Source organism: Colletotrichum aenigma (genome assembly GCF_013390185.1).
Source record: "Colletotrichum aenigma strain Cg56 chromosome Unknown KSG_Cg56_contig05, whole genome shotgun sequence".
In the NCBI taxonomy this organism is placed as follows: Eukaryota; Fungi; Ascomycota; class Sordariomycetes; order Glomerellales; family Glomerellaceae; genus Colletotrichum; species Colletotrichum aenigma.
In genome coordinates this window covers 1,199,079-1,226,745 of record NW_023500911.1, presented here as the reverse complement: position 1 = coordinate 1,226,745, position 27,667 = coordinate 1,199,079, and the positions used below count along the sequence as shown (strand labels likewise).

Below are 27,667 nucleotides of genomic sequence, written 5' to 3'. Positions count from 1 at the left end.
GATAGAGACAAGCCCCATCCCTCCTCGAAAGAAAAGAAACGAAGAGAGGTACACACACCAACAAGACGACAACGGTTCGAGCCAACAACCGATCTGCCCGTTCCGGGTCCGTGGTATTATATTCTGCTCTGCTTCCTCCAGCAAACGAGTCCACAGATAGCTCGAGACGAACACCAGAGCAGCATAGTGCCTGCCCAGGAACCCGCTCGCCACCCTTGCTAACCATATGCCGTACGTCAGTAAAGCCCTGCTGGGGGCCCGGGGGGTGGGGCTACCCTACTCCACAGTTCAAACCATACCCCTTTTTCTCCTAACGCGTGCCGGGTGAGGGCGCCATCCTCGAGGGAGGATGCTGCTGGCTGGCTGCTGCACTGGAAAATTCCGCGCTGCAAGCAGCTGATCGCGGTGGATGAGAGGACAAGCATCAGGGGCCTTTGACAGCAAAGGGGGCCAAGGGGGAGCCTGGCTCAGTGGTGCTGATCTCTTCTTTCACTTCTTGCTTTCCCCCGATGGAATGGCGTCCGTGCGATTGCAACCCCAACCCTGACATGGTGTGGGAAAGAAGAGTAAGACATTGTGGATTGAATCGGTCGTCTCGTCGTCCAAACAGCAGCTGGGAAGAGGCTGCGGCGCGCCAATTGCTGGGCTGGAAGAGTGCAGAAAAAAACCTGCCGGGGTTCGAGGAGATTAGCACAATTGTGCATGAAGCATGGCGCCGCAAGCCACGTTGTCACCATATCATCCAGCCAACCTTTAAACGTCGTCGAGGCGCTAAAGAGGAAGCACGGGGCGCTGGGCAGTTTCTTTCGAGGCCGTCCGGCGCCCGAAAACCCGGGAACAAGTGTCTGCACTAAAACGATCCAACACACATTTCATCAACGAGACGGTGGCAGATCTTCTGCTTTTGGGCGATGGTCTCCCCCGATTGTGGTTATCGTCTAAGAACGTGGCTCTGGGCTGTGTCTGGGGCTGGGGAAGTCAGATGTACTTTGTACACTTAGTCCCGACATGTGAAGGACTGCGAGGAAACTCCCATCTTCGGTGATATTTCACGACTTGTGGAAATGAATGACATTCACTATTGCATGGCGAGTGACGGCAGACAGAAAGAGGCAGCAAGATTGAAGGCACAGGCGGACGACCCCGGTCCCTTGCGCTGTGACGAGAGCCCCGAGTCAGTGACCGTCACCCGCTAGAGTGACCGCGTGTTTCAGCGAATGTAGGTCCTTTTTCTGCTTCCATCGCTGTAATTCACTGCATCTTGCAGTACAGATAAGGCAGTAAACCCTCAAAAATATGAGCTAGAGATGCCCGAGATATCCGGGACGCAACTGTCAAGTCAAAGAGTTCACGTCGCAGCATGCAATGTGTGTGTGTGTGTGTGTGTACACTTTCACGATGAAGAAGGTCTCGACTGCAAAGGGGGGGGGCGTTGCAGCGGCTCAGTCAGCAATCCACGTAATGCATCGGAGTGTGTTCCGCCTAGTATTCCGATCCAACGAGTCAAAACACTCATAGCATCTTGTCTTAAACCGTCCAAGAATCAGGGCTCGACGAGAGCCAGCCAATGTGCTCATCCGCGATAAATAAAAAGAGGAGACGGCAATAATACAGTTGCGTGCCATCTTAACACCCTTCGAAAATTCAAGATCTTGAAGCCTCGTCTATCGCCGTGGGCCTCGTGGCTCATACGCCTCCGGTTTTACAGCTCCGGAGACGAGCACCACCCTCCACATCAAATTTCGGAGGCAACTTCTCGCGACTCGAGATCGAATTGGTGTGACGTCCGGCCGTGATGGGGGGGAAGGGGAGGTTACCTCGCGGTGCAATCGTGGGCTCAATGGCTCATATCCACGTGCTCTCCAGTTGCACCACAGTAACCCAGGGAAGCGGGGGAGGCGAGTTGGAGCTTTGGAGGAGGTCAACGCGCAAATGGCTGACCCGGGGTCGCCCACGGCGAGGTGACCCCGAATGATGCTCGATTGTGCAAGTTTTCCGGCCTGGAAATTCCGAAATAGACGAGTATGAGCTTCGTTGACGAGATACGAGGTACGACCCGTGCTCCAGCAAAGCGAACGACGGCAGCGAGGCCCGAAACATCAGCAAACAGTGCGCTGTTATCAGTCCTCAACCAGAAAATGAAATCTCGCCAATCTATCGACTGCCTGTACGCTCGGACGCATTTGATATTATCAAAAAAAAAAAGAGTCCAACGAAATAACGTACGCATTTCTTCTCACCGAGAGCGAACGCACCTATCAACCACTGCGAGACTGAATCATTCACCGAAAGGCCCACGCAAGATGGGGGACAAATAGGTCAACTGTCAAAAGACGTAGGTTTCGCACGGGACAGTCTTCCGCGGGCGATCCTGAGCCGGTTTTTTCTGTCTCTCCCCGAGTCAGCTCTTCCACGGCTGTGCCGCGTCGTCGACGGTCACTTTACGGGTGGATTGAGGCTCCATCCGGATTGCTCCTGTCAGTGATGCTGGCCAATTTACATAAAGTGCTGACTGACATGCGCTGGGGGTCACGGGGTTGCCACTGAAGGAACAGTAAGAAACAAGAGTGGGGGGAGGGCAAAAGACGACCTCTGGGCGACGAACGATGCTTCAATGCTCCCAGAATTCAGAGCGTCTAGGGAAGCTCTGGCCTGCCCCGGTGGCGCTGAGTGCCACGCGGGCCGTTGGGATCGAGGGATGTTGCCGGTAGACTGGTTACGAAGCCATCGCGTTTTCTCAGGGAGAATGTTGACGATGCTGGGATTTCTCCTGTTGGTTGGGTTGAAGCTTATTTGCTAGCTGATTTCATGTCTATGAAGTGCAGCGGAACGGGCGCTAATCTTTTCATCTTATCTCTCTGTCGGCAGGCAGACGCGATGAGAGTACGGATAGGGCTCAACTTCGAGATGATGCAGAGCGACAAGCCCCAGCCTTAATCCAACTCATTCAGAACACACGAGAGAGGATCGAAAGACACAGCAATGTCTTCTCGCCCAAGCCACATATCGAATGATCTTCAAAAACACATACCGTCATCGTCCAGACAAGATCCCCCATCGCAACAGAGTTCAGCGAGATCGCCAGAATTTCTCCTAAAATGTCACGCTGCCCTTCCCGGAGGACCGACCAGCCAGCCAACGCGCCCCCAAACCCAAGTCAGGACCTGTCACACCAAGGGTGGGTTTACAAAAATCTCGGAAAGTGGGCGATACGAACCCGACCATTCTCGTTGGCACGAATTCGAGATTGGAAACCATTCAAACAGCGGAGCCCTGACTGGACTGGACCTCTGCTCTGAACCTCCGGCGCGACTGCCGTGCCGCCTTCCGCTGAAGATCTGAGTGCGCCTGGCAGTCTGCTGTTGCTGTGTGCCTATATGCTGGGCTTGTGCGCAACAAGCATCAGGAAAAAGAAAGCAAGAAAAGTGGCCAATATTGTTTGACAGCTGCGAGACATTCGTTCCCAATCTACTCTCCCCCTCCCCGGTCGGTTTGCCCTTCTTCGGCTTCGAGGCCTTTTCGTCTCGTCTAACCAAACAAACGTTCGAGACTCGACCGTCGATCTGCTCAAAAAAAAACCACGCGACAGCGCTGGGGGAAGAAACATGTTCTGAAGCAAGGTTTCCACATTCCCTTTCAAACCTCCCGGACGATGCAACACGTGGTTGTTTTTTTTTTTTTTTTTTTTTTTTTTTTTTTTTTTTTTTTTTTTTTTTTTGGTGCAACGACGAAACTTTGCGAGTATGTCAAAACAGACGTCAATCAAGTGTCATTCATGATGGGCGGCGGTTGAATCATTGCCCGGGACCCCCTCTTTAACGTTGCACGAATCGTCTGAACATTTGTTTTCCTGTCATCGTGATCGGGAAGAGCTTTGGCCCGCCAAGACATGGAATGAACGACGATTTGGGAGAGAAACCAAACCTTCGCGCAGAAACATTCGCTGAACGGGTTGCAATCATGGTACACAAACACCACACGATAACCTCCAACGCATCGTGGTGATAGTTTGGATGAGGAAACGTACAGAGCGGCATTGAGAGGAACACAAATCATGGGATCAATATTCTGCTCAGTTCACACACGCGCAATGTCGCCCACGCCCCATCTCACCACGACATCACCGTTGCACAACTCCTCCTCATCACATCTTCACCACAAACCATCACAGAGCTTGGACCTCAAGATATGCCAACTTCTTCCATCCCGACATCCGCAGCCCATCCTGCTGCCATCCCATCACGAACCTCAATCAAAGACACCCCAGGCCTCTTTCTCACGCCTCTAGCCGCCTTCAACCTCCACGAGTAATGCGATCTTCAGGCCCCCTTCGCCAAACCACCCTAGCAGCCCCGTCTCACGAGGCGGTCCAAGCAACAAACCCACGAAATCCAGGCCCCCCCCCCCCCCCCCCCCTCGCAGCCGCCCCTCCTCTCCAATTGGCGAGGCGCCTCTAAAAGCGTGCGTCGTACCTCGCAGTGCCATTCCGGCGCACGTTCCCCTTCGAAAGGGCAAGACGCAGCCCACTCACTCTCCATGATCGATCCATCACGCAAAATCACGACCATTCCCCATTCAAGAGCCAGTCTTCGATCAAATCACGGCAACTGTCCGGCAAGCAGGAGACAGACCAAGGCAGCATTGCCACGCTGCCACGCGCCGCCCTGTTCCCGGGTCCAGAGCACGCCCAAACTTTCTGCACCACATCTCGTCCACCCATCTCACTCTCGATCGTCAACCACCAATCCAGAGTCACAACACTAAACCGTCCTCCCCCCTCTCGCAGAACCCACAAACATGCAACTCACCAACAACCTCTAAAACGCAAAGAAAAAAAAAAAAAAAAAAAAAAAAAAAAAAAAAAAAAAAAACCCGCGATGTGTATGACGTCCACAAGCCAATGGCAACCCCGAAAGCGACCGGAAGCCAAGACCGCGGAGATCCAGCGTGCTGCGCGGTCTGCGACCCAGCATCGCATTCCTCGTGGAGAGTCCATGGATCCCGCAAATGCACCATTTGCCGTGCACCACACCGCCGATCTCTCTCTTCCACGACCCTGGCTTGCGCAACCTCCCCCGTCCGGACGACACTTCTTATCAGGGAAACTGGGGGCCGAGAGAGAAATGGATGAGAGACATGCTCATACACACGCCAGCTGAACGAACTTGACTTGACGACAGGCACCACGATCGCGCCGCGCCGCCTCGAATGACTGCCTGTGGAATGATCTCTTTTTCACTACTCGCTGCGGCAACACTTGCTACTTTTCAGCACCCCAGCCTATCCTACTTACTCCATCCCCATCTGAAGGATGCATGATAAACCAGAAGTACTACTACCTACGCGGGAAAATGCTAAGAACTGAAGCCCCCCTATAATCTCCCAAGAATATCTCCAGACAAAGGGAAGAAAATGGAATAGTAAAAAAAAGAAGACAGGAGGAAGAGGGTACCGCCTGCCCCCTCCCCCACGTGCAATGTAACCAAGATAACGACGAAAACGCCCCCCTTTCTACCAAATCCGTAGCATATCGCGAACCGACAAACACGGCCCCGTACGCTCGCGCTCTTCTTTTCGCCTCTCCGTGCCAGAAGGAGCAAGGAGGCAAGCAAGCAAGCGGCAGCCCTGCCAGGCCACGCATTGCAATAACAGAAGTGACAAAAGAAATAGAACACCCAAACCACAACCGCCCTTAATTAATCTCCCCCGTGATATACCCAATCTGCCGCCGTCCGTTGACGCCCGCGCCCGCCAGCTGGCTCGCCAGGTTCGTCTGCCCGTCGACCAGCCGCCGCTGCTCCGCCAGGCGCGTGCGGAACCGGTCCTCCGCCTCGCGGTCCATCCGATCCACGTCCTCCCGCTCCGCGACCCGGATCGCAGACATGGCCTTGGCGTGGTCCACCTGCTCCGTCGCCATCTGCTTCTCCCACTCGAGCAGCATGCTCTGCCGCGTCATGACCAGGTCCTGCTCCGCGAGCTCCACCGCCCGCGCCCGCGTGATCGTCGCCTCCGTCAGCGCCGCCTGGTGCTCGAGGTCCGCGCTGCGCTCGCTGCGCTTGCGCCGCATCGCCGCCGCGAACACTTCTTCCTCCGCGCGCGCCCGCTCGTTGAGCGCGACCAGGTCGTCCGCCTGGATGCGCTTGCGCCGGCTGTCCTCGAGCTCCGCCTGCGCGGACCAGATCTGCGCCTGCACGGAGGCGAGCTCGGTGCTGCGCGCGATCGAGAGCAGATGGTCCTCCTGCTCGAGGTTGAGGCGGTCGAGGCGCGCGCGGCGGGTGCGCTCCTGCGCCTCGAGCTCGTCGGGCATGCCGCAGGCGCCGTCGGGCTGCGGGCCCGTGTTGGAGTAGTAGACGTCCTCGGCGCGGTTGGCGCGCAGCAGCTTGATGAGGGCTTCTTTCGTGTCTGACGCGGGCAGGACGTGGGCGACGTACATGGTGGGCGAGTACGTCATCTTGCCGTCGGTGAACTGGTTGAACTTCTTGTTGACGTGCTTCCACATGCCGGCCTTGAGGAGGGTGCGGCTGGTGACGAGGGGCTCCTTGGAGTCGAGGGCGAGGAGGAGGATGGACTTGCCGTCGGTGCGGAGGGTGATGTCGGAGCCGGCCTCGATGAGAAAGTTGGTGACGCGCTCCATGAGCTTCTGGCGCGCGGCGGTGAGGGGCTCGTTGTCGGCGGCGTGGCAGGCGAGCTCGCCGAGCGCGCTGCGGCCGCCGTGGAGGGTGCTCGGGAAGTCTGGCTCGTGTCCGTATTGGACAAGGACCTGGCACGCGGGGAGGTTCAGCTCGCGCGCCGCGTTGTGGAGCGAGCCGTCGTTGCTGGAGGCGCCTGCGGCGAGGAGGTTGGACATCATCTTGATGGCGAGCTCGCCGCCGGCTTCTGTGGATAGTGTGAGTGGCGTGTTGCCCTTGACGTCGCAGACGTCCACTTCTGCGCCCTCGAGGAGCAGCATCTTGACAATGTCAGGGCGGCGGTTGCGGATTGCTAGTAATAATGGCGTCGTCTGAGATAGGCGGCTCTCGAAGTTGATCTTGGCGCCCGTCTCGATCAGCATCTGGATGATGCCGCTGCTGACCTTCTTCTGCTCCTGGTGCAGAGCCCACATCATGAGCGTGACGGGCTCTTCGTCCACGTCTTCCATGACCTTGCACGGCATCATCTGGTCGTAGTAGTAGCCGGCATCCAGTAACGCCTTCGTGATTCGGATAGATCGGGGGTATTGCGAGATGGCGAGGAAGAGGAGGGGCATGGATTCCGGCGGTGTGTACATGACGTCCAATCGGGTCTCGCCGTCAGCGTAGTCAGTAAACATTGTAATCAGCTCCAAAGCTTCGTCTTCGGAGGTGGGGTTGTCGAAGATGCGGTAGAACGCTCGCGAGATCGACTCTGTGTTGGGCTTCTTCTCCAACAGCCGGTTGACGAGGAACGCATTCAAGGCGGCTGCCGCGGATTGCAAGAGCATGCCGTTGTCATAGTTGACGTCGACCTTGTGGTCGAGGAGGATGTCGACGAAACCGTTGGCGAGGCTGACGCTGTCGTCGGACTCGGACAGCGGCATGTCGACGACTTGAGTAAGCACAGAGCTCAGGCCGTCGCCGTGAGCGCCCTTTTGCAGGAAGCTGTGCAAGATGCTGAAACCTGTTTCTGTGAACCATTGCGCCGAATTGTCCTTGGTGAAACCCTCCCTGATGGCCAGATTGAGGTCCTCGCCGAGAATCTTGGACTCCAACATCATTGCCAGCGGCCGCACCATCACTCTTCTCGTCGCGTCGATGAGTGTCTGGCAGTTGTTTGCAATGGGTGAAGCACCGAATCGGAGCAGTGACTTGATGAGCTTGAAGTCGGGTTCTTCCTCGTTGATTGCTTGGTTCAGAACGACGTGCAGGTCATCTGATATAGGCAGACCGGCCCGGAAGAGCGCGTCAATAATGGCTGCCCGTGGTTCGCGGCTCAGCTTCCAGGCAGCCCTGAGAGCGCGGTTGAGCGTGGTCTGGTTGGGCTTGTGTTGCTGTTTCTGTGTTAGAAATGACCTCACACGAGTTGTGCAGATTACTTACCAGCTTCGTGCCGATGTCGACCTGACCCAGCATCATTTTCAGAGTGTTGAGAAAGGCACTCCTCGTCGCAGCCCATACCGCCTCTCCCTTGTTGTAATTAGGATCCGCACCAGCCTCCAACAGAGTCTTGACCAAGTCCTCCCCGTCGTCACCAAAACGGACGGCGGACGCCAGTTGGATGTGAAGAGCCTCCCCATCCACGCCATGAGGCAGTAGAGCCTGGAGAATCGCAGCTCGCGTCTTGAGATTGCCGACTTCCGTAGCAGCCTGGAAACCTCGCTCGATGGTCGACTTTTTGGGCGTCGAGCTACCGCTGAGTAGCATCGCCAAAACGTCGGCAGAACCAGATTTACATGCCTCCACGATGGACTCCTCGTCGATCTGGGCACCGTTCTTCACGAGTATGCTGCCGAGAACCAAGTCACCATCTGCAGCGGCGGCAAGTAGCGCATCCGAGAGAACTGTCCCCGACGCGCCGTGCTCCAACAACAGTGTGCAAATACTCGCTCTCGCTTCCTTGTCCGATAGCATGGCCGCCTCCGCAAACGCGTCGTTCGTGATCGGTATCGAGTGCTTCTGTTTGAGAATCAGCTCGACGATGTCGGGGCGCTCCTTCTTGACAGCCGAGATCAAGGCCTCGCCGTCGCTGGTATTGGCCTTGAGTGATAATGTCCTCAACAACGGGATATCATTAGTGTATGTGTTGATAGCGAATCCGAGCGCCCGGTTTGCCTCTGCACTGGGCGCACCGGCCTCAAGCAGTTTCTCGGAGAAGTCAAGACGGTCCATGGGATCCGCGATGCGCAGCGCGTGAGGCAGAGCGGACGCCAGGGAAGCTGGGCTGGGGCGCGCGGCGAAGAGCATGTCGGTGATTTGGGTGTCGCCGGCGGCGACGGCGTGGCACAGGGCGGCGGCGTTGTGGGAGTTGACGTCGGCGCCCGACTCAAGGAGCACCTTGACGATCGACAGCTCACGTTTTCCGGGGTCTGTCTGGAGGAGGGAATGAACCTCTTTGACGAGGACGTCGTTGAACAGGGCCTTGTCCTTGGTTTTTGACAGGAGAATCTCGAGTTTCTCCGCCTTCTGCTCGGAGGACTGCATCATCGATAGCTCGTTGATGGCTCGGCCAACGGTTTGTGGTGAAGGTTTGCCGTGTTTCAAGAGCATGTCCAAAACAGGAGGGTCGTGGCTGTGGATTGCTACTCATCATTAGTACCCTGCGTATGAGATAGGTTATGACGACTTACCTGATGCCATGGCAATTCCGCTGTCTACGTTGATGTCCGCCCGGCCCTGAAGCAGCAGCACTTGCAAAAGCTTCAGGTCTGCGGGTCGATAGTTCAACACATTGAGCATCGCCTGGGAAACCTTGCCCGGCTCGAGAGTCGGCACGTTCGTAAGCAGCAAGGTCGCCATGTCTAACCTAGTCTGCTGGTCAGGCGTCGCAATTATCCTGGGCAGGATGCCAGCGGCAGTCTGCGGCGTGACATTCTTCTTCAAGAGCGCGTTCAGCAACCTCAGATCCTTCTGCATGACAGCAGCCACCAGCGCGGATCCGTCGTTCTCGTTGATGTCGGTGTTGTACTTGAGGAACAGACCGATGAGATCCTCGTCTTTGAACTTCGGGTCTTCGTCGATGGCTTCTTGCAGCGCCTCATGCACAATCGGCCCGGTGAGGCCGCTCGTCAGGAAACACTCGACCATGCGATACCTGTTCTGGCGGGACAGCGTCTTGGTAAGGGGGAAGATCTGCGCCAGCGTCTCGCTCGACGGCTGGCTGTTCAGCATTTCCCTAGTCATCGCAACATCACTTCGCATCACTGCAATCTGCAACGCCAGGCCGCCCTTATGGTCGACGGAGGCTACTTGGTGGCGTTCATACACCATCGATCGGGGCCCCTTCTTCACGTCATGTTCGCTGACCGGTCGGCCTCCCGGGAACACGGGGGTGAGGAGGAGCTTGACCGAGTCGACGTCACCCGCCTCGGCCGCTTCGATGAGCATGTCGTCTAGCGCAGTCCCGCTCGCGCCCCTCCTCAATAACAAGTCCAGCAAAAGTCGGCGGCTCTCGATTGGCATATTCCTTGGGAGCAGCTCAACACACTCTGACGCATGCATTGAGCTGAGTTCTGAGTTGCCGTTCAGTAGCGTGTATGCTACGTCGACCCGTCCGTTCTGGATGGCTTTCCGGACAGCCATCGCGTCCTGATACTCGATAGAAACCCCGTACTTGACCAATAGATCGACCATGTCCTGGAACTCGGCAGCCGCAGCGTGGATGAGAGCGAGTGCAGGGCCGTCGCCATCCGTGCCCGCACAAAGCAGCAACTCAGCGACAGCGACCTTGTCGTTTGGGTTCATCGACGGGTGATCCAGCAGTTGCGAGAACGCCTCATCCAGGCCTGGTCGTTTCGGCGGGTGGTTGCCCATAATGATCGCGAGGGCAATGTCGTGACGTCCCTGGCTAATGGCAATCTTGAGCGCCTCCGCTTGGTTATAGTCGCCATCAGCATCAGACCGACTCAGATGCAGAACCGTCGTCAAGCACCCCGCCTTCGTCGCTTCCACCATGCACTGAGACAGCCATGTCGGCGGCGGCCGCGCCTCGGAACGCAACACGATGGACACCAGCTCGGCCTGACGGCCCGAAGCGCAGGCCTGTCGGAAAACCTCCTGCGTCTCACTACTGCGAAGCACACCGGCGCCGTACCTCAAAAGCAGCTCCACAATCTCGACGTTTTCCGCGCGCATGGCCAACGGTAATGAGGCGTCCAGGGCAAAGTGGTCGGCGTGGGGCAGCAGGACCTGGATCATGTCCATCTGGCCGTTGTGGACCGCATGCTGGAGCAGCTTACTGCGCTCGCCGAAGCTCTCCAGGCTCTTCCTCCTCGGCAGGATGCTCGTCTTGGCCTTCTGGGCCATGTTGACGTCGCCGCCGGACGAGACGAGCTGGACGATGAGGGCCTCGGCGACGCCGGGGGATCCGCCTTCGGTGACGTGCTGGTCGAGGGTGTCGAAGACGAGCTTGTAGTCCCACTTGGTCTTCTTGGAGGTGAGGACGCGCCTCAGGTTAGTGGTGGAGTCGGTCCGGCCGAGGACGGAGGCCTTGCGCTTGAGGAGCTCCTCGGCCCTGATGTCGTCCTCGGAGGTGCGGAAGCTGGGGGGGCTGTTGGGGCGCGTCAGCGGCGTCGGGGACGGCGGGGGCTCGAGGCCCCATTCCTCCGCGAACTGGATGATCCGCGTCTGGCGGTCATCCTCGGTCGGCGGAGTCGGCATCGGGGGAGCCGGGAGGGGGGGTTAGGCGTGAGACCGTATGTTGGATGACGGACGTCGGGATGGGGGGCCGTAAAGAGGCGGCGAATGCGAGGGCAACGGGTGGGAGGTGAAGAGAAGCGGAGAAAAGTATAAAAAAGGAGCGTGAGTGAGTGTCGGAAAGGTGAGTTGAAGTTGAGATACAGCAAGGCGAGGCTGAGGAGAGTGAGAGTTGGCGGGTGAGTGAGAGGGGAGGAGACGTGCGGCGCAAAGTTTCGTTTTCGTCCCAAGAAGTTTCCCTTCTTCTCTTTCTGGCCCTCCTCACTCTTCTTGTCCTCTAGCAGCAGATAGACTTTAGCAGCGTGCAGCAAAGACAGTCAGGCCAGGTGAACGGAAAAGACGGCCTTCAGCCGGTGGCAACCGGTGCTGGTGGTGGTGGTGCGTTGGCTGCGATGGCATGAACGGGAAGTTGAGAACAAGCATCCAGGATCGACGGGTTGAGGTGACAGAAGGACGGGTAAGGTACGGATAGGTGGCAGGCCTGTTAGGGGGCAAACCACGGGACTGGAGACCTAGACAGGAGAGGGAAGGGCTGGGCAAGGAGAATACGGGACGCGGGTCGAGTGGTAGAGGCGACGAGGGGGAGGCGAGAGAGGAGCAGAAAAAAAAAAAAAAAAAAAAAAAAAGGGAAAACGAGGTTGGATTGGGATTGGATCGTTGGGTTCGATGGGTCCGAGTCGCAACGTCTGGCGGCTTCTGGTTCGTCGCGGGCTCTCGGCTGGGAGATGCCGCCGCCCGGGGGGGATTCAATTCAATGGGAGAGATGTGGGACACGCACAGTTCCCCCTGCGAGCTGTTGTCGTATGAATGAATGTTGGTGAGATGTCTTTGATGGTGCCCAGGGGATGAAGATGGGAAGAAGCCGGATAACGGTCGGTGAGTAGTGGAAGTACCAAGGTATCAGAGTACCGCAAGGTAAGGTGTTGAGGTGAGTACCTAAGGTGAGAGAGGTAAGGCGACGACAAGGTGATGGAAAAGATCAAAAAAAGACCCAGAAAGGCATTCAGCAACACCTCAGTGTCCAGTCCGTATCTCGGTACCCGGTGGCCGCTGATGAGCGACCCGACGATGAATGGAAGTGAAAACGCAGGCCGCAGCGGCGACAATGCGTCGCGTTTCAGCGGGGTGGAGCCGTGGTTTTTCGTCTGTTCGTCCCCTTCTTCCAGCGCCTTCACAAGCTGTTGTCCCCTAAGAAATACAACCGTCTTCAGCTTCAGGGAGCAGCGACTTCGACAGGGGCATTGATGAGGCTGGGATTGCTTAAAGTCTAGAGGTCAGACGATGCGCGACAGGGCAGCGGCCATGACGTCGTCTCTTCGGCTGTTCCGTCTTGTCGTGGGAATCTCTGTCTTCTCCGACTCGTGACTTTTTTTTTTCTTTTCTTCTGGCGCTCCAGAGAGATGGCCGTTGCGCGCCCTTTTAACAGCCAGAAACCAGGAACATGCTGTCTTGCCCGGTGGAGAAATGATTGACCGCTAGAAGGGACGAGGAAGAGAGGAGAAAGAGGAGAAAGCGGGACGGGAGACGAACGCCCAAAAAAAAAAAAAAAAAAAAAAAAAAAAAAAAAGAGATCAGTAAATAGCACAGAGGCAAACTCATTGCGACATACCTTGAGGTGACCAGCCCAGTCCATCCCTCGTTTAAGCTTGTTGGCAGAGGTCGAGATACCTTGGGATTGGGTGTTGCACCAGCAGGGGCATACGCGGACACTTCTTCTCTACCTGCAGACGGCCCTTGACAGCCGAGAAGGTGGGGGGAGACAGACGCAGAGAAGCACCGAAGGAGGCCGTGGAAGCAGCATGGAAACCTCCGATTTGGCCTAGCCCAGGGCCAAGGCGTACCGAAGGCAAACTTGACGCTTGATGGACGGTACTCGACGAGTGACATTTCTTCAGAGTGCAACACTATGCAGGCCGGCCCAGACCACCCCAAAATGCTTCACAAAGTGGCTCCTCATCCACCTCGACCTCAGTCTGGCTAGCACATTGGAATTAAGAAACCAGAATTCCGGGGTCCTACACAAACGAGACCCGGGAACCGAGATATTTTTCGGGGTGCCGAAGTGAGCGGGTGGGGGAAATATTGGGGAATATTGAACAGAGGCCTGGAACCGTGAACCTGTTGTGCCTGACACCCCTGACCCCTGACTGACGCAAGCCACTGATGATTGGTTGAAACCCTTCTGCAGGACTGCAAACTGCGCCGTTGCTCCAATGTCCCCTCTCTCACCCTCCGTGCGCGTTTTCGCCCACAACGGCGCCGGTCAACCTGCCAAACCATCGGTCCCGTCCGCCCCCTTGACGTGGCCGAACGACGGGACAGAGTGACAGAGTGACAGACACCACCACTAAACCTCACCATCACCGCCACACACCAAGGAGACGTTATCCCGCCAACAAGCTCCCACGTTTGATAAGGTGTAGGAGTGGCGGGCACAGGCCACACTGACCAAACCACACGCCTCACGTTCTGCTGTACCTGCAAAACGCGCAAGTCGAGGCGAAGTGCGCAGACGGGACATCCAATCACGCACAGCACCGCAACTTTACAGCAGAGGCCAAGACGGCTGAGCCTCAATTGCAGACGACACCCATTGCGACCCTCCCCGCCGAACTAAGGTTAGGTAGTCCAAGGTTCTGATCAACCCGCGGGGATACCACCCTCAAAAAAGGTTACTCAGTCTCGACATCAGAGGAAAAGACAGAGGTTAGGCAGACCTTAACTGATAACCACCATCGACGGATAAGCACCCCGGCCGAAATGTCGAGGAGAGATCTCCCCGCCAGCCCCCATGGACCCGCGCGCATTGATCCCGCCTCTATCTGAGTCTTGGCAGGCCTGACTAGCCCCGACTCTATTTTGCGCGGCGCCCGAGGGAGCATGCCGGCACCTTACTCAGCTGCTGTTTGGCAGAGAAGACGTCCGTGGCAGAATTGATGGATTGCTGATGTAGTGTACTTCTGGTAGCCATGACCGCGTGATATTTCTGGGCAAGAAACATGATGGGGTTGTGTTTTGCCATGGTCCAGACGGGGGAAGTCGTAGCCGCCACGACCATCGGTTCGTGCCAAGACGTGGTATGGCGACAGCATACCATCAGACTTGGATCGTCCCATGCATCAGCACGCGCTATCTCGCCATTACAGTCAGGGATTGGGCTTGGTAATCTACCCTCAGTGACTGTTGTGGGCGTTGGCGTTATCCACCGCTGCTTGCATGCAAATAGGTTGACTTGATGCCTTGCACATCACATTTAGATACACACTCACCGAGTACGACTCCTGCTCATAGACTTGCTCATCCTTCAGGTTTTGCAGGCCTCAACCCTCTTTAAAAATCTGCCAATTTCAGGGGAGTTCGTCCCAGACCATGTCCACCAAAAACGTATCTCGAGCTGGAATGGCAAGCTCGTCCGAGGAGAACATGTTTCCTTTTCACCAGCATGGCCTCTGATGTGTTTAAACCTGAGCATCCGATTGAAATCTCGTACTGTTCCCAAATAACCTTACGGCCCTCAAGAATGCGCCAGATCAAGTGACATGAAAGCCCAACCTCATCATCACCACACCGTTTGGTTCCTAGCCCCGCGCAAACCACTACCGCTACCGCTCCGGCCCCGGCCCCGGCCCCAAAGCCGAACATGCCAACCCCACACATTCGCGCCCCCTCCCGATCCCGCCATCCGACGAGCCGAGCGAACCCCTCACCCGACCCCGTCATCGGTGCCTGCTTACTAAATCACTCCCATCATCGTCCCACCCCTCCGCGCGCGCCGCGGAATGGGATGCCATTTCGCAAACATATTGCTCAGCTCAGCAAAGACGGAATCCAGATCCCGCTTAGTTGCACGCCATCCGACGTCCGGAGTTTTTTTTTTTTTAAAAAAAAAAAAAAAAAAAAAGAGGCTTCGCCCGGATTAAAGCTTAGCCACAACATCAATGTCTCTCATCCCCTCCCCGCCGCGAACGATCCCCAAGCTCACAAGGTGCCTCCTCTCAGCATCGCATTCACCTCTCACCAGACAACAACCTCCCCTTACCTCACGAGAACATCATCTCACCCGCAAACTCGCCCCCTCACGCCCCCTCACCACATCCACCCCCCGCCTCAGCGACCTCTCCCCCGCCCCGCACTTCACAATGGCCTCCACGCCCTCCGTCCCCAAAACAATGAACGGCATCCAGATCCCCCGCACCGGCGACGTCTCCGTGCTCACCCACGAGACCGCCCTCCCCATCCCCGCCCCCTCCGACGGCCAGGTCCTCGTCCGCAACGAGTACGCCGGCATAAACTACATCGACACCTACTTCCGCACGGGTCTCTACAAGGCGCCCCTGCCGCAGGTCCTCGGCCGCGAGGGCGCCGGCACCGTCGTCTCCGCCCACCCCTCTGTATCTTCTTCCTTCTCCCCCGGCGACCGCGTCGTCTACATGGGGCCCTACAGCTCCTACGCGACCTACTCCGCCGTGCCCGCCTCCTCGCTGCTGCGCATCCCCGACGCGCTGGGCACCGACGCCGCCGCCGCCGCGCTTCTGCAGGGCCTCACGGCGTGGACCTTCATCCGCGAGGCGGGCGTCGTGCAGAAGGGCGAGTGGGTCCTCGTGCACGCGGCGGCCGGCGGCGTCGGGCTGCAGCTCGTGCAGATGCTGCGCGCCGTCGGGGCCAAGGTCATCGGCACGACGAGCAGCGACGAGAAGTGCGCGCTGGCCAAGAAGAACGGCGCCGAGTGGATCGTCAACTCCAAGAGCCAGGACCTCGTCGCGGAGGTGAAGAAGATTACGGGCGGCCACGGCGTGGATGTCATCTTTGACGGTGTTGGCAAGGCGACATTTGATAGCGACCTGGAGATGGCGGCGCGTAAGGGACGGTTGGTCGTTTTTGGAAATGCTGTAAGTTGATTGGCATAATTTGATGGGAGTGAGTGTGGTTGCTGACAGTTGTCATAGTCTGGCGCGGTGCCCCCTTTCGACATTCTGAAGTTGGGACCCAAGAACTTGAAGGTCATGCGCCCCGTGGTGAACAACTACGTCGCCACCAGAGAAGAGCTGGAGAAGTACAGCGGTGAGCTGTTTGAGATGATCACCTCAGGCAAGGTCGAGGTTGCCGTCCACAAAGCCTACCCATTGAAGGACGTCAAGCAGGCGCATACGGATCTCGAGAGCCGAAACACCACCGGCAAGCTCCTGCTCAAGATTGATTGACTGGATGCGCAACTTTGAGTTTGTGCAAGCATAAATGAATAATGATGTTTTCAAACTTTTTTTTCTCTCATTAGATTCTCTCTATGGCGAACGTAGTCTCATGGCTGTCGCTGGAATAGCACTAATTCTAACACCGTCTATGATGAGCGATATGAAAAGGGCCAAGATCTAGGCGAAGCGTGGCCGATGCTCCGATGCATGTTCATGTCTCCAATTTACGAGCTGGTGGGCTTGGCGTTGGCCAGCAACTCAGGGGGAGGGTCCTGGCGGTAACCCTTGGGGTTGTTGCTGACCCAGCGCCACAGGTCTTCGCAAGCCTTCTCCATCGTCAGCTCCGTCTTCCAGTTGAGCTCCTTGTTGGCCAGCGAGGGGTTGGCGGTAAGATCCAGGACGTCACCCTGGCGTCTGGGGACGACGTCGTAGGGGAGGTCGCGGCCGACGACCGCACTGAACGCCTTGATCATCTCGAAGACGGTGCTGCCACGGCCCGAGCCCAAGTTCCAGGCCTTGACACCGGGCTTATTCTCGCGGAGGTAGTTGAGGGCGACGAGGTGGCCCTTGGCCAAGTCGACAACGTGGATGTAGTCGCGGATGGCGGTTCCGTCTCTTGAGGAGTAGTCTGCCTCGTGTTAGCCGCTGTTTTGTAGGGCAAATCCAGATATACGCACCATCACCGAAGACGAGCAGCTTCTCGCGCTCGCCAGTAGCGACCTTGCCGAGCAGAGGCAACAGGTTGTAAGGAACACCCTGGGGGTCCTCGCCCATGAGGCCAGAGGGGTGAGCACCGCAGGGGTTGAAGTATCTGAGGAGAGCGCCGTTGAAGTGCTCAAAGGGCTTGCCGGCCTTCTGGAGCTTGTTGCGCTCGGCCTGGATGTGGTCGGTGATGACCTGCTCGACAAAGGCCTTGGTGTGGCCGTACGTGTTCGTAGGGCCAATGGGGCAGTGCTCGGGAATGGGAATCATGTCGGGGAAGCGGGTAGCATCACCGTAGACGGTCGCGGAGGAAGAGAAGACAATGTTGGGGACATTGTTGTCGGTCATGGCCTGGAGCAGGGAAACAGTGCCGCCGACGTTGACGCGGTAGTACTCGAGGGGAATCTCGCCAGACTCGCCGACAGCCTGTAACGTGGCGTGAGTCGAGGGCGTCGGATGCGGCAGGATCAGAGCGACATACCTTGAGCGCAGCGAAGTGGATTACGCTGTCAATCTCGGGGTGCTTCTTGAAGACCTCATCGAGACCAGCCTTGTCGGTGACGTCGACCTGGTAGAAGTGGGGGCGCTTGCCGGCAAGAAGCTCGATGCGGTCGACGGCGACCTTGGAGGAGTTGTACAAGCTGTCGACAATGACAACGTCGTAGCCGTGCTCAAGCAGAGCGAGGGTAGTGAAGGAGCCAATGTAGCCGGTGCCACTGTCGAGATGCGCGATTAGCTTTCCGCCGCGTGGGTGCGAGCGATGCGCCGGGAATGCGACAGCGACCAGAAAGTCCCTCGTGGACGCCTCCCCCCACGCTGTCGCGTTGCCGCGATGCGCCCGAGTCAAAGTCGTGGAGCTTACCCGGTAACCAAGACAGTTCCAATCGCCATTGTGAAGAAATTTGCTAGCGTCGATCGCAACTAGGTGCGGTCAGGGGATGAATTTGGAGTAGAGAAACGAAGGACAGAGGACAGCGCCGAGGTTGGTGTCTGTCGCTTGGTGCGGTTCGTCGGGGGTATCAAGTAGGCTTTGGGTTGAAGGACGAACAGACCAGTATTCTCTCTGGAAGGCGAAGGAAGAGGATGGCGCGGCGTAATATAAATCTGGCGATGGAGGCTGCGGCGACGGTCACAATAACAAAAAACAACCGGGTCGTCTGTCTGTAACGTTCCGATAGGCAATGGGTGTGGGAGAGAAATTGGCTCGGCCTGACGACACCTTTGCGACCTTGGGGACTGACGCCGCCAACGGCCAATCTTCTGCGGCCAAATGAATTCGATGGCGGGGTCTCGCAGCGGGGGTGGCACCAATTTGCAGCGTTGTGGCTGGCTGCGGAGCCAGTAATTTCTTCTCAAGCCTCAAACGGCGCACTTGAAACTTGTAACGACCGGGGATGGCGGTGCCGTGGGGACTGATCTTCAGGATTGAGGACGCTCCGACAGGGTCCTGTCGTCTGCTGTCTGGTGCTTTCACGTGGGTTGGCTGGAGATGGAGAGAGCTGAGTTGGCCACCGACGAACCACTGCGGCAGACCAGGTGGTTCAGCTGAGGGATCGGACGACGCAGACAGAAGACATCGTGATGGTGTCGGGTGTCTTTGGTTTGGCAGGGTGCGGATACGCAGTACTGCATAGTACCTAAGGTAAGGTAGCGACCGAGGTTCCCGCATTGTTTGGTGCAGTCTGTCGCTGTGTGTTGCCGCGATGGGAGACAGAGCAGGGTTGTTCGAGCATGTACCATACCAAGGTAAGGATAGGCGCCATTTGCCATTTCCCGCCGCTTGCTTTTTCAGAGGACCTGCAGGTTTGCCATGTTCTCCGGAACTTGGACCGAGATGACGGACAATAAGCCGGTTCCCGCGTCCACACGGATCATCAAAGTGAGCACCGTGGCCCGGTCGAGCGACTCTGCCTGCATCTGCATCTTCATCTTCGACTCGCCCTGACTCAACGTACTGTGTGTGCTGTGTGCTCCGGGCTATCAATGGCGACCTGACTGCCTGCGCATCGTATTATCGTCCAGCGCTTGCGCGAAATTCGTTAGCAGGATGCATATGTCGGCCATAAGATTCGAAGGGACCGCGCCAGGATGGGCCGACAACAGCGAGGTGGGACGGCGGACATGGATTGAAACGGTGACGTAGGACTTCCAAGGCCTGGCCATTTGCGCGAGTTGACTTCCTTGCCAGCCTTAGGTAAGCCGATAGCTCAACTACTGCCGCCTCAGGCAACAAAGAAAAAAGTCTTGGCTCATCACGTGCAGTGGAGACGTCCTTGATCTTCGTCGATCTTCACCATCCCGGCTTACCTAAGGTTTGAGGCTTATGTAAGGAACACAGGACCAGCAGGCCCAAGGCGCGTTGAGCTAGAGCTGTCTGCCCGGCCACGAAGCTTAAGCGCGTGGGCGACGGACACGGTGCAGGGGTCCGTGCCTCATTCGCTCTCGAATTCGGTGGCGGGCAGCCGTCGCGAAAACATTCCAGGTGAAGCTGCAAGGTGAACTTTTCCAGCCGGGACAAAGACCCAACGACCCCTCGAGACGCCCCTTGCTGTTGCTCAATGCTGTCGCATCAGTCTCTTTCGCCGTCCGACAATTAATTGATTCCCAAAAAGCAACGCGACGGCGGCTGCATTCCTCCCTCGATCCGATCTGCCTCTGCCGCGGCGCGTGCGCGACTTGCCGGGGACGGGGACCTGAGGACCGTCAACCCAAGCTGCCCGGAGGAAGTCAACCAGGAACGATGGTAGTTGCGACCAGGTACCACCGCTCTTACTCTCTTTGTTGACAACCGCCTCCCTCCCTTCCCGATCCGGCGGGTCATCTCTCTGGAATAGCTTCACTTTTCCATTATTGCGCCTATTCAATCACCCCGAAAGCGGTTCCCTGCAGCAACATTCACAAAGGCAACCTTCAACCTTTTCTCATCCCGCCTCCATCCCCACACCAGCTCTAACAGCTCTCACACCTTGCCTTGAGCTGTTCCTTTGGCTGCCGTCTCCCTTGTCGCTCAACATAGCACTCATGGACATCTGCGTCTAGCATTGTTGATGAGACAAGACCTTCGGACTGCAGCTGAGGCCATTATCCTGGCGGATACAATCAACCTCACCGCCGCGGCGCCGGTCCTTTGCGCCAGATAATAATGTGAGTTGCACCTTCCCGTCTTTCCCTTCTTGCCTCTCATCGTGGCTCTTTCTCATCGCGATTTCCTTTTTTGAGGCGTTCTTTCCCCAAGTTCTTTTTTTCATGCGCCTTCTTTCTTCAACCTCGCTTCATCTCTCAATCTCACTTCATCTCTCAATCTCTTCATCCTCAATCCTTCTCACTCACCTCCACAGCCGGCCTCATCTCATAAACCACAACATCAACAACCACATCCTTAGATCACCAAATCAGATAGCATCCCACTCACATCGTCAAGATGCCGCCAAGGAGAAGACCCTCTCGGGCCGACGAGGACTCACCGCCTATACGGACTGGCCCGGCCGTCACCCAGAACCTCCCTAGCATGCCCTCCAGGTTCGATACATCTTATGGTTCCGCTCCCTCCACTATGCCGAGGAACAGTCGTCGCGGACAAGTTCGCAATATCCAGGTCGCTCTCGAGGACGCACTGAACGACGACGACGACAGTGATGATGGCGGCCCGCGTCGCGCGAGGCGACCATCCGTCCCACCGAGACCGAATCGCAGACAGCAGCCTGAGCCGGAGCAAGAGTCAGAGTCGGAGTCGGAGTCGGAGCCAGAGCCGGAACCAGGACGTCAATCGGAGCCGGACAATGAGCCAGACTTCGATCCTGGATTTGACGCAGCCTCAAATTCACCTGCTAGCAGACACAGCACACCGCCGCGACAGAGCCCCCCGAGACGAGGTAAGCCCAGCCACGTGGACATCCCTTTGTCCCTTGTTTGCATTGTACCAGTCTCAGATCTCTTACTAAGACAACACCAGCCTCATCGGTCGACCCTGCCGAATTCCAGCCAGCTGCCCATCGCGGAGGTCGCGACCAGAGGATCTTGCCTACTTCAGCTCCCCTCAGAGGCCCTAATCTTCCGCCGCCAGTAAGAGCTGGCTCGGAAGAACCACGCGGCAACAGCCCTCTTCGCAGATCACCTCGCAGGTCAAGTATTGTCCCTCCCGAGACCGTAGGGTCTGCCTTCCATCGCGCGATCGAGGAAGTACGCGATCGAGCTGGCTCGGAAGATCCGACAGCCACGCCCGAATCCAATCGAACCTTTGGGCAGGAGAGCTCATTATTTGGCGACGCTACCATCGGATCCAGATCCCCGGGCTCCATTGAAGATCGACCAATGCCTACCATTGAAGAAGAAGATTCTATTTTGGAAGCAGAGGACTATCGCGTGGCCGCTGCCATGAGCCCCTCCAGGCCGGTGTTACCACGACCCAGAAACAACCCACCGATGCCTCCTACCTCATTCAATCAACAGGAACCCCCGCGCGAGCCGTCCCGGTCGCCACTCGCAAGGGTCTCTGATGGACCAGCACCCGATCATCGGTTGCGTCCAAACCCCTTCGCTGCAGCACCTTCACTGCAACCTCCCCAGACTCCAGGACAGGGAAGCGCGCCGGGCCAAAGACGCTCAAGTCGTGCGTCACCAGACCGGCAGATTGCGGCTCAAAGTGTTCCAAGTTCTACTGCACCTACGCCTGGAAGGACGACGCGGAGCCAAGCTAGGAACGCTGCCGCGGAAGAAGCACGGCGTACCGAATCTCGTCAGACATCAGAAGCACCTTCACCAAAGCCTATTCGACAGAACCAGCCAGCGAAGATAGATTTCAGGTCACCGAGTCCTGTCCAACAACAGCCAAGCAACTCGAGAAGGCAGAGTCCTGTCCAGCAAGAGCCACGCAACGCGAGAACGCCGAGTCCTGCCCAACAAGAGGAACGCAACGGGAGGACACCAAGTCCTGTTCAGCAAGATCCTCGCAACTCAAGAACACCGGAGCCCTCCCAACAAGGGCAAAACAACGCAAGAACACCGCGACCCGCTCGACAATCACAACCAGTTGTGCATTCACCTCAAGCTTTTCAGCCAGCGCAGCCTGCAGCGTTCAATCGACTGACGCGGCCTGGTCATTCGCACTTAGCCCCTCCTCATCCCCCTTCCCATTCACCGCCTCGTCCTAATCAGGAAACCCGTGTACCTGCCTTGCAAACTCGTGTCAACGCTCGGGTCGAGGCTATTGCGACCGAGCAACACAGCCTGTTTGGCAACGGAATGGCAGAAAGAGTGGGACAAGAGCAACAGCGTGACTTCGAGGAACAGCAAAAGCTTCGGCGCGAACGTGCAACACGTCTTCAGACATGGCCAAAGATTTACGCTCCCATTTACACCTGGACCAACACTGCTCGTCCCGATAGGCCATCCCAGGTAGATGACGACCCAAGAGATCCATTGGACGATGAACAAGACGAGTCGTCAAGGCAGATACCCAGGGACCAGATGGACTGGCACGCATGGATCATGTTCACGTTGGCAGACGCTTTTGTGGAAGTTCTAAGCTTTCTCATGTCTCCTGAAGCGTGGCTCATCAAAGCATTGCTGGTCGGCCTGGTGTCGTGCTTTCTTGCGTGGGCTTTCTACGCAGGAATCTCCTCATTTCCTGCTGGAGGCCTTGGTGGAATACATTGGTACGGACTGTCCGACATTAATCATAACTTGGGTCAGTTCGTGCCGCTATGGATGGCGGCACCGTCCACCATTTTCAGTGACAGAGATACGAGGGAGCACTCTCGACAACAACGCGAGCACGATTACGCAATCAGAGATCTGACATTGGCCTCAGACCTTCAAAAACGTTCGATTGATAGACTCGAACAAATTGTGCCAAAGGTTGTCCATATGAACCTTGACAAAGATGGGCGGCCCATCGTTGGACAAGGCTTCTGGTATGCCTTGCGAGACTTGATGAAAGCCGACAAGGAAGTTTTGACCCTGGGTACAGCGAAGGGTGGCTATCGTTTCATCTCCGACGAACACTGGCGGGCGATCAGAGATAAGCTCAAAAAGGACCCCGATTACCAAAAAGCGACCAACCCCCCTGATCCAGGCGTCTCAGCTTCCGACGTCGATAACATTTTCCAGAACAAGCTTTCCAAGTCTTGGGAGGGGTGGCTGCGGAGCAACAACGAGAAGGTGGCTAAGATTTTGGAGCCTGCCTTTGGCACGTCGATACCGGATAAGATCGAGAAAGACCTCGACCAGAAGATTGAGAAGTATGTGAAGGATCTCAACAAGGACAAGGGAATTACAGATATTGTGGTCACGCGGAAGGAGTTCATTGGACACCTGAACAACGAACTTACCACTCATCGCGCCGAGGTCAGGGCCGAAGCCGAGGAGTTAAAGAAGAACCTCGAGCAGTACATCGCCCAGTCAGTCGACCTTGCAATGAGCAAGGCCCCTCCTTCCGGCGTCTCCCGAACAGAGATGATACACATTGTCGACGACATGATCCGCCAGGCGATTGCAAATGCCGGACTGGAGGCCCTTGCGAAGGGCACTATCGGAGCAAACTGGAACCAGGAACTTAGCCGCCAGGTCAACTATCTCACAGTCGGTAGTGGTTCTATCGTCGACATCAAGCACACGTCGCCGAATTACAAGCCGGAGTTCGTCGGGCCGATAGGATCTCCCGCCTGGCTGAAGAGCACGAGACGAAGCCCCTGGGTCTTACAACCCGCCAAGACCCAAACGCGCTGGGACGATGATGGCGAATGCTGGTGCGGCCGGCCAACAGTAAGCAAAAATGGGAAGCATCTGGGCGTGTTTATCTCCTACTTGCTCAGTCATGAGATTGTTCCCCGGCACGTCGTCGTCGAGCACATTCTGCCGGGCGCCACCTTGAACCCCGATGCCCGGCCTCAGGACATTGAGATCTGGGCTTACATCTCAGAGATCAACATGCGCCAGCGCGTGGAGGACTTCTCGGCCAGTCATTTCCCAGAGCCAGACACGGCATCACGCAAGAAGTGGTTGTCGGATGGTTGGGTCAAGATCGGCCAGTTCACGTACGAGAGCAACGACACCATCAACGGAATCTACGTCCACCAGCTCAGCCCCGAGTTGGTGAAGCTGGGAGCTTCGACAGATCACATCACCATTCGTGCGGTGAACAACTATGGCGCCGATCACACCTGTATTTACAGGGCACGTCTGTTTGGCGAGAGATTGGTTTAAATCTCAGGCGTTGGAACCCATCAGGTTTGGAGGCACTTTTCAAAGCGATAGAAGAAGGACATTAGTGCGTTACGTTACTCTTATTTTTTGGCATTCTGGGACGACCGGATGGATGGAAGCTTTTTGGCGTTGGGGGTTGGTGATACCCCTGGACTCTACTTGGTCCTTTAGGCAGAGCATTTAATGATTGCGACACGCATCACTTCACGCAGGCCCATGTGACGCTGAAGTGAAATGCTCTAATATTTCTCCTGAAATTGACAATTACTTTTCCGTTCCGGGTATCTACGTCTAAAACGCACATTAATTCAACAAGCCCGCAGCCAAGGCCTCGAGATCCTCCAGCGTTTCCGGTTCGCGGTCGATCTCCAACACCTTTCCGCCCTTCTTCGCCCTCTTGGCCTTCTCCCTCTCCTCGTCCGAGTCGTCCTGGAACCACTTCTTGGTCTTCTTCTTCGGCCTCTCGTCCTCAGACTCCTCCCCGCCAATCGGCAACGATCGCAGCAGCGCCAACGGATCCTCGTCGTCGCCCCCGTCTCCACCACCGACCCGCGGCCCCTCCGCCGCGCCGCCTTCCCGCTCCTCCTTCTCCGCCAGCTTGCGCTTGAGGCGCTTCTCCCTCCTCTTCTCCTTCGCGAGCTCCTTGTCGTCCGCGTCCGCCTCCTTGACGCGAGCGGTCTCGCTCTCCACGAACTTCTGGCGCAGCTCCTCCGCGGGGCCCTCCTGCTTGAAGTCGTCCTCGTTCTGCAGCTCGTAGATCTGGTGCGCGTTGCCGTCCTCGTCGAAGACGAGCTTCGTGCCGCGGCCCTTGAACTTGAGCATCTTCTTCTTGGACGAGAGCGCCTTCTCGCGCCGCTTCGAGTCGACGATGAACTGCTGGTCGCCGTACGCGATGACCTTGGGCTTGGCGCCCGGTGCGTTGGCGGACTCGACGTCGAGGGCGTCGTCGTTGAGCACGCGCTTGACGGAGAGGAAGTCGTCCTCGTCGTTGTCGTCGATCGCGGGCCCGGAGACTTCGCCGTTGGCGACGAGCTTGGTGTAGTGGCCTGAGAGGACGTCCTGGTTGGTGCGCTCGAACATGCGGTCGTACTTTGTGCGGACCTCCTGCTTCTTGGGCTTCTTGGGCGCGTCCGAGTCGGAATTCTCTTCGTCAGAGGACATGCCGGCGCGCGGCGCGTTCTTGATCTTCTTGGCGTCCTCGCCCTTGCGCAGCTTGATCTGCGGCGCTCCGGGGAGTCCCAAGCTGGCGGCGTAGGCGTCGAGGTCGAGCTCGTCGAACTTGAAGACCTCCTTGTCCTTCTGGAGATGCACGGAGCGGACGTAGCTGATGAACGCCTTTTGGCCGAGGTACTTGAGATCCGGGTTCTGGAAGCACATGCTCTGCAGCTGGTTCGTGATGCTCTTCTTCTTGCTCTCCTTAACGGTGATCTTGTTGACGGGCACCTTCTTGGCCTCGAGGCGCTTGATCATGCCTGCTTCCTCGCTGGGGTCTAGGAAGAGTACGGCCTTGCCGTCACGCTCGTAGCGGGCCGTGCGGCCGACGCGGTGGATGTAAGTGTCGGCGTCCTCGGGGCAGTCGACCTGGACGACCCAGTCGACGGCGGGGAAGTCAACGCCGCGGGCGACGACGTCGGTGGCGAAGAGGCAGGAGTGGTTCGCTTCGGCGAAGCGTTTCGTGATCTCCATGCGCTGCAGCTGCTTCTGCTTGCCGAGGAGGTGGAGGAGGGGGATACCGGGCTGCAGGTGTCTGAAGGACTCGTAGGCGAAGCGGACCTGCTTGCCGGAGGAGAAGAAGACGATGATCTTGGAGCGGAGGTTGGCCTTGATGAAGCCGTAGAGGGTGTCGAGCTTCTCGGGGAGCGGGGTGACGATGTAGTGCTGCTGCAGGTTCTTCGGGGTCGTCTCCTCGTGGACGGAGACGTACTCGGGGTCCTTGAGGGAGAGGCGCGCGAGGTCGGAGATCTTCTTGCTCTGGGTGGCGCTGAAGAGGAGGGTCTGGCGGGTCTGGGGCAGGTGCTCGACGAGGGCGTCGACGGCGGACTGGAAGCCCATGTCCATGATGCGGTCGGCCTCGTCGAGGACGAGGATCTGGAGGTTGTCGACGTCGAAGCCGGCGGTCTGGTCGAGGTGCTGCAGCATGCGGCCGGGCGTGCAAACGAGGATGTTCATTTTGGACAGACGCTCGGCTTCCTCCTTGAGACTCTTGCCGCCGATGACCAGGCCGGCGGAGAAGGCATGATTACGGCCGACCTTGCGCAGGACGTCAAAGATTTGCGCGGCGAGCTCGCGGGTCGGGGAAATGATGAGGGCGCCGAGGCCGTCGAACTCGGTCCATCGCGCACGGTAGAGCTTCTCGAGGACAGGGATGATGAAGGCGAGGGTCTTGCCGGAGCCGGTCTTTGCGGCGCCGAGGATGTCGTGGCCCTTGAGGGCGAGGGGCACCGCGCGGGACTGGATGTCGGTGAGGGTTTGGAAGTGGGATTTCTCGAGGCCTGTGGCGGTCGCTTCGCAGAGTGGGAGTTCGGAGAAGGATGTGAATTCGCTCTTGGGGTCCTGTATGCCGGCGAGGTGTCAGTCTCTGGGTCGCGTGATTGAAGATCATGGAGTGCGTGCATCGAAAACTTACAAAGTCGGCGACGGCCTTCTCGAGCTGCTCGATGCTCTGCAATTGCTGCTTTCGCTTTTCCACCCTTGTGTCCCTCTTCAGGGTCTTGGATCGCTTCGCAGGTCCCTTGGCGGGTGCCTTCGCGGGGGTCGCCATCTTGTCGTGCGGTGGTCGAGTTCGCGGTGTTTTCGATGCAGAATTCCTTCGCCAAACTTCTCTGTAGGGCGGCTGGGAAATTTTTGGTACCGGGAAGCTGGGGTGGATGAAAAAAAGTTCGGTATTCGGCGTCAGCGGTCGCCGTGTGTGGGGCGCTTGGCACAGCGTGGCCAGCTGGGTCCAGCTGGTAGCGTCAGTTCGACCTCAATTCGTGTTACTAGGTAATCAGATGTCATGAGATGGGATTTTGTTGCTTTGGGAGTATGCCATTGCTTTGTAAGTAATAGGGCACTGTAATCTTGATACATAGATAGCAGCTGTTGCAGCAGACCTAAGAAATTGGTCAAATGGCCCACGAGTTATGAAAATATACATGGATCATTCCGTTGCTCCAACGCATATTAGCTCCCTCGTGCAAGAACGACTTATTAATAGCTAGAAGG

At 57.2% G+C, this 27,667-nt stretch overlaps 6 protein-coding genes across 6 annotated transcripts; 3 read left to right on the top strand and 3 right to left on the bottom strand.

Moving 5' to 3' along the window:
- Positions 1 to 5,692: 5,692 nt before the first annotated feature.
- On the bottom strand, positions 5,693 to 11,330 carry RNASEL (2-5A-dependent ribonuclease; the record flags this gene model as incomplete). Its single annotated transcript, XM_037323231.1, has 3 exons — positions 5,693 to 8,005; positions 8,055 to 9,253; positions 9,302 to 11,330. The coding sequence occupies 3 exons, from the start codon at positions 11,328 to 11,330 to the stop codon at positions 5,693 to 5,695; spliced, it is 5,541 nt and encodes a 1,846-aa protein (XP_037178471.1).
- A 4,175-nt stretch (positions 11,331 to 15,505) lies between these two features.
- On the top strand, positions 15,506 to 16,567 carry ZTA1 (putative quinone oxidoreductase; the record flags this gene model as incomplete). Its single annotated transcript, XM_037323230.1, has 2 exons — positions 15,506 to 16,255; positions 16,313 to 16,567. 2 exons carry the CDS (start codon positions 15,506 to 15,508, stop codon positions 16,565 to 16,567), a joined length of 1,005 nt encoding a protein of 334 aa, XP_037178472.1.
- A 215-nt stretch (positions 16,568 to 16,782) lies between these two features.
- On the bottom strand, positions 16,783 to 18,151 carry GAL10 (Bifunctional protein GAL10; the record flags this gene model as incomplete). The annotated part of the gene is made up of 4 exons (XM_037323229.1): positions 16,783 to 17,186; positions 17,236 to 17,686; positions 17,742 to 17,976; positions 18,123 to 18,151. The coding sequence occupies 4 exons, from the start codon at positions 18,149 to 18,151 to the stop codon at positions 16,783 to 16,785; spliced, it is 1,119 nt and encodes a 372-aa protein (XP_037178473.1).
- A 2,530-nt stretch (positions 18,152 to 20,681) lies between these two features.
- CGCA056_v007980 (uncharacterized protein) lies at positions 20,682 to 21,326 on the top strand (the record flags this gene model as incomplete). Its single annotated transcript, XM_037323228.1, has 1 exon — positions 20,682 to 21,326. One exon carries the CDS (start codon positions 20,682 to 20,684, stop codon positions 21,324 to 21,326), a length of 645 nt encoding a protein of 214 aa, XP_037178474.1.
- Positions 21,327 to 22,501: 1,175 nt separating this feature from the next.
- CGCA056_v007979 (uncharacterized protein) lies at positions 22,502 to 24,463 on the top strand (the record flags this gene model as incomplete). Its single annotated transcript, XM_037323227.1, has 1 exon — positions 22,502 to 24,463. One exon carries the CDS (start codon positions 22,502 to 22,504, stop codon positions 24,461 to 24,463), a length of 1,962 nt encoding a protein of 653 aa, XP_037177705.1.
- Positions 24,464 to 24,766: 303 nt separating this feature from the next.
- Positions 24,767 to 27,224, bottom strand: dbp-4 (ATP-dependent RNA helicase dbp-4; the record flags this gene model as incomplete). Its single annotated transcript, XM_037323226.1, has 2 exons — positions 24,767 to 27,016; positions 27,090 to 27,224. 2 exons carry the CDS (start codon positions 27,222 to 27,224, stop codon positions 24,767 to 24,769), a joined length of 2,385 nt encoding a protein of 794 aa, XP_037177704.1.
- Positions 27,225 to 27,667: the final 443 nt, after the last annotated feature.